This window comes from Parus major, chromosome 14 (assembly GCF_001522545.3).
Source record: "Parus major isolate Abel chromosome 14, Parus_major1.1, whole genome shotgun sequence".
NCBI lineage: Eukaryota > Metazoa > Chordata > Aves > Passeriformes > Paridae > Parus > Parus major.
The window spans coordinates 15,698,022-15,703,298 of NC_031783.1; the positions used below are offsets into that span (position 1 = coordinate 15,698,022).

General features: G+C 55.4%; 1 protein-coding gene across 1 annotated transcript in view; it reads right to left on the reverse strand.

Annotated features, from left to right (window-relative positions):
* Positions 1 to 2,210: 2,210 nt before the first annotated feature.
* The window catches only part of SCNN1G (sodium channel epithelial 1 subunit gamma), an 11,322-nt gene continuing 8,255 nt past the window's right edge, over positions 2,211 to 5,277 (reverse strand). The window contains exons 9-13 of the mRNA XM_015643344.3: positions 4,842 to 4,920; positions 4,706 to 4,763; positions 4,306 to 4,367; positions 4,035 to 4,110; positions 2,211 to 3,634 (exon numbers count right to left, since the gene is read on the reverse strand). Coding sequence (XP_015498830.1) covers positions 3,245 to 3,634; positions 4,035 to 4,110; positions 4,306 to 4,367; positions 4,706 to 4,763; positions 4,842 to 4,920 — 665 coding nt within the window. The 3' untranslated portion in view covers positions 2,211 to 3,244. The remainder of the gene's footprint in view (positions 3,635 to 4,034; positions 4,111 to 4,305; positions 4,368 to 4,705; positions 4,764 to 4,841; positions 4,921 to 5,277) is intronic.

Below are 5,277 nucleotides of genomic sequence, written 5' to 3' on the forward strand. Positions count from 1 at the left end.
AGGACCTCATGCAGCTGGGGATGGGGATGTGGGGATGTGGGGATGTGGGGCTGAGGTCATCGCCATCCCTACCCAAGAGCTGGGCCCTGTGGCCAGAGCAGGACCCCAGGGACGGGAGGTGAGTGGGGTCTGTTGTGAGTGAGCCCCTGACCAGGGCTGGCTGAGCCTCCTGGGAGCACCGTCCCAGTTCACCGGGCTCCCCACCTCACCCTGGAACCAGCGCAGCGGGACCGGGGATGATGCTGAACCCTGGATTTTACAGCCTGTTGTTCCCATAAACTCCGAGCTGAGTTTCTCAGACACTTTGGGTTTATGATGTTTAGCGTGTGCCAGTCCTGATTCTCAGACTGTCCCCGGTGGTTTCCTGTGTTTGAGGTGACTCAGGAGTTCAGCACAGTTCAGTGTTTAACTCACAATGAAGTAAACAATTTCTGTAGCTCTGTGGTTCTCTGCCTTCTGAGGATTATTCATAAATGGAGAAAAGGTGTTGCACCTGCCTCAAGAGTAACTTCAAACAGCACCTGTGGGACACCTGTGCTTTTCCAAAGGATTTAAAGCAAGTGTTGTCCCCAAGAAGTGCCTCTCAGGACACATATCCTGGGTTTTCAGAGGGAGAGCCCTGACATTGCTGCTGCTGCACCACTGCAGGTTAGCAGCCTTGTTCTCCATCAAAGGACATTCCCCTTTTTGGAACTGCAGTTCTTGATATAGTCTGACCAGTCCCTACACTAGATTTTGTGCAGGGTTGGCACCATTGTGTTTATTTTCCAAGGTTTTGTTTTGCTCTGGGGAGGCCTTAGAACCACAAATCCCTGACCCATCCCAATGTGTGCCAGCTTCCAGTGCCTTCCCCAGCCCCAGAGCCAGGTGTGGGGGGTTGCCTCCTGTCAGGGGGCTGATTGCATGACCAGCACTCACTGATTTAACCCAGCTCTGAGAGCTGGGGGGCTGCTGGGGGTAGGCAGGGGTATTTGATCAGCCTTGTGGGGGAGAGAGACAAAGCCCAGGAGCAGCTCAGCAGTGGGGAAGGAGCAGTACCAGGGTCAAACTGAGCTTGGGCAGTCTCTCCTTAGCACTGCCTGCAGCAGATGTGAGCAAGCCCTGTGGAGAGCTGTGGTCTCTTAGGTGCTGCTGCACACACAGGTACAGATGTGGGGTGGAAGAACTGTGGCATGACCCACTTTGTGATGTTTGCTTGCTTTCCCTGGGAAGTGACCCCCAGTGTTCCCTGCAGGCCGTGCTCTGTGGGAGCTGGGGGCAGCTGGCCCCTCTGCATTGGAGGGCAGGTCCTCACTCAGGTGTCATGGATCCAAACCAGCTCCTGTGCAGCATCACCGAGCCGCCAAGGAAGGAATTTGTGGTGAGGCGTTCCTTAGCTCTGGACTTTGTTGTTACTGCTGTGCCTGCTGTAGTGGGGACAGCTGATGCCTGTAACACCAAGGGGAGCTGGGGCTCCTTAGGCTGCTCAGTTCTGCTCTGGGTCTGTCCTGCCACAGCTGCCCATGGGGCAGGACTATCATGATGAGTGTTTGATGCTGTGGGAGGTGATGGGGATGAGCCATGGCTTGCTCAGGGCACCTCTCAGGTGCCAAGTGGTCTGGGGACACCTGAAGTTCCAGTGGCTTTGGTCCCTTGCTGGTTAACATTGCTTTCTGAAAGGCCTTTTCACTGTTTCTTCTTGCACCCCATGTTCCTCCTGCCTGCTCCTGAGCTGGGTCCCACAGAACCCCCTGCTCCATCTCTGCTGGGAGGCCTGGCTGGGAGGCTTGGCCCTGCTGAGAACTACAGCCCTGGGCAGACAGACAAATCCCCCCAGCTCTCAGGATACCTGCAGGGAACTAACTCATATAGTGGTGATTTAAAAACAAAAAAGGGCAAAGCAGTTATTCAAAAATATATCTTTATTTTTTCAGTTTATCAACTATTTAAATAATTCAGTTAAAATAGGTTTTATTGCACATTAAAGAACCTTTCTGGATTCTCACTGTCTTCTATAAAATAAGCTCCCAGAGAAAGGAAAGGAGAGGCTCTTCCACTCAGACACCCCTCACACGCTCTGCATCGCTCTGGCTCTACAGACCCCAACAGCCAGCGTGGATGGAGTGGGCTCTGCTCACCGTCTCCCCAGGGTGCTGAAGGCAGGAGGGAGCTGGGTGCAGGCTGGGGAGCGCAGGGAAGGCGCTGCCAGCGTGGCCACATGCCCCAGCTCCCCCAGGAGCACTCATGGCACAGGCAGCAGCAGCCCCTGGCCCACGGGGCAGCAGCACAGCAGCTAAAACGTGGGTGCTGACACCACTCTGAGGACAGGAGCAGGTGAGGGCAGGGTGGATGAGGTACAGATGGGGCGAGACATCCTCCAGGCGTTGCCAGCTCCAGGGCAGGCAGGTGGGGAACTGGGTGGCTGCAGGAGGAAGTCCTTGCCTGGTGTTGAGCAGGAAAAGAGCAGCCAGCTAACTCCCTGTGAGGCTTCTGGGAAGTCATTTAATGAGCTCCTTGGAAGTTATGTTTAAGGGCTGCCTGAGTGATGTGGAATGGAACAAGCTTGCAGAGGATGCACTTCATTACTGTGCTCCAAATTGGATTTCATGCCCTTTCAGATGATTCTTTGGGGATGACTCCAGCTTTCCTACCCCAGCTGTGTAGTAACTTGCTCTACAAGCACATTTCTGGTTGTCCTGGCTTTTCATCTCACAAGAAAGAGCTCCTCAGGCCACCATTGGATTCGAGCTTCTAATGAAAATTCAAGTGAGAGCTTTCCTGTTATGCTCTTTTGTGCTTCACCCAAGCCCCTGTCATACCCTTCCTCCAAATGCCATCCTGGATTCCTGACAGCCTGGGGTTTTTCCCCAGAAGTCCAGCCACACAGCAGAGTAATTAGTGTTAATGTGGCATCAATCTGCTGCTGTGGAGCAATTCCTGCCCACATGCAATGGGGTGTGTGCAGCTGGTGGCTAATGCGTGCCTTTGCCTGGTGAGGCATCCCAGCTTAGTACCACATCCTGCTCCAGCCATCTCCTGCCATCATTAACTCGAGAACTGATGTTGCTCGAAGCTCCTACTGTCTCTGAGCCCTTGGCTTTTGTGTCTGAGCTTTGCTCAGGGCAGCTTTGACTGCCAGTTCAATCCCTGAGTAAGGGTCTGACCTGACAGCCCTTCAGTGCTTGTCTGGATCTGTGCCTTTCCCACCAGACACGTGGGTCCAGCACCCACCTCTCTGGGCACGTGGCTGGCTGTGTGCCAAGTGTCAGTGCTGGCCGAGCTCCAGCGTGTCGGGCAGCTGCTCCGCGAAGGCCGTTTCCAGCCGCAAAGTGCTGTAGTTGGGAGGGGGTGTCCTGGGCAGGGGGCTGTCCTGGGGCAGCGGCAGGCGCAGGGCGGTGGTGAAGGTGGGCAGGTCCTCGTCGATGCACACGGGGTTGTCGTGGCCCTGCCTCTCCACGTCTCTGGCCTGCGGGGCCTTGCCCGAGCTGCGCTGCTGGCGGCCGTTCCACCACTTCTTTGCCTTCTGCCACTGGCGCCGCATGACGATGGACAGCGAGTCGATGAAGAACACCTCCACGATCTCGATGACACACACCACCGAGCAGCTCATCCACAGCCCCAGCTGGCCCCCGAAGTTGGACAGAAGAATGACGAGCTGGAAGAGCAGAGAGCACGAGGTTAGGGGCTGCGATGGGCACTGCCCACGGTGCTGCTACGGCAGGTGGGGAGACCCAGCCGGGGCTTGCTCAGCACTCCCAAATGCAGTGGGCCCGTCTCTGCTGTTGCTCTCTCTGCCCCTGCTTCAGAAGGGCCTTGGAGCTGAGTTTGCTGTGGGCAGCCTGCAGGCTGCCCCTGCACAGGGCTCGGGGCTGGACAGGCAGAGACTGGCCTGAGATAAGGGCTGGAAAGGGCAGGACCGGCCCAGAGGTGCATATCTGAGATCAGCTTCCTGCCTCTGCCCGTGTGGGACTGCTCCCCTGGGCAGGTGAAAGCTCCAGCCTGCGTGGGAGGAAGTGCTTCATCTCCTGGGAGTAGGGACCAGCGTGCTCACTCACCGTGTTGGCAGGATTCTCCGAAATGAATCTCTCATTCAGGTCCTTGTAGAACACCATGAGGTTGGCAAGGTCCGTCCTGGGGAAGTGGGAGGCAGGCAGAAGGTTTAGTAAAACAATAACATGAAACATACTGAAAAACTATGCAAATAACCAGTTGGACCAGTAGGGCTGGGCTGCTCCAAGGGAGCTTTTTCCCCAATTGCCATCATTAGGGCTGCCGAGATCGTATCAGAGCTGGAGGTGCAAGGCAGGAACACACAGGGGGACTTACTTGTTCAGCTTCTTGTTGAGTTTTTGCCCTTTGTCCCAAGAGAGAACTCGGAGCATCCAGTCCTGGAGAACAGACAGAAAATGCTACTCTAGCTGCAGGTTCTTGTGCAGAGACCCTTGGGAAGGGACTTATGCTCCACACCTTGGGCTAGTATGGGTACCAGAACTGAGTGTGTGACAAGCCAGCTGAGCCCAAGGGGACCTCCCAGGACAAATTTCAGTTTAAGGGTGAACTGCTGGAGGGGAAGGCCTGAGCTGGAAACTTCACACTGTTCTCTGGGAGCAGCATCACTGAAAGCTACTGACTACCCCAGGGTCTCCTGCTTTTTTGCTGAGCCTCCTGGGTTACTCAGTGCCCTCTGCTAGGCTGCTGTTCTGGTGGAGTGTCACTGGGGACTGACCTCTGACACGATGGACGGCCACTGAGCAATGCTGGTGGTGAGCGCCCACTCCTTGAAGCTGCAGAGAGAAGCAGGATGTCACTTGTGAGCTCCAACTCCCACACACACCTTACCTCTGGCTGTGGCAAGGACTCACCTGCAGGCATCTTTGCAGATCTGCTGGCAGCCCAGCTGCTCCTTCACAAACTTTTCGTGCAGTCTGTAGTAGCAGTACACTGCAGGGGAGGAGCAGGATGTGTGTGAGAAGCCAGAAAGAAAACCTGCTAACTGGGCTGGAGTGGGACATCTGGGGCATAGGTGGCCTTTGTGGCCATCGCCTACATGGTGGGGATAAAAAGATTTACCCTATAAATATTGCAAAAGACTCTTGAGAAGTGGCTGTCACTTGATATAGGCATGAAAACTGCCACACCTGGTCAAGCCCTCCACTCGACTGTTCTGTGGTGGGCACAGGTGACAAGCCATCAGGGGAAGTTTCACAAACCAGTCAGGGTGAGCAAGGGAGGCACTTCTGCCTCTGGGTGTGGGGGCTTAAGTGGGTTAAGGCAGATTTGCCTCATCTCAGCATGCTG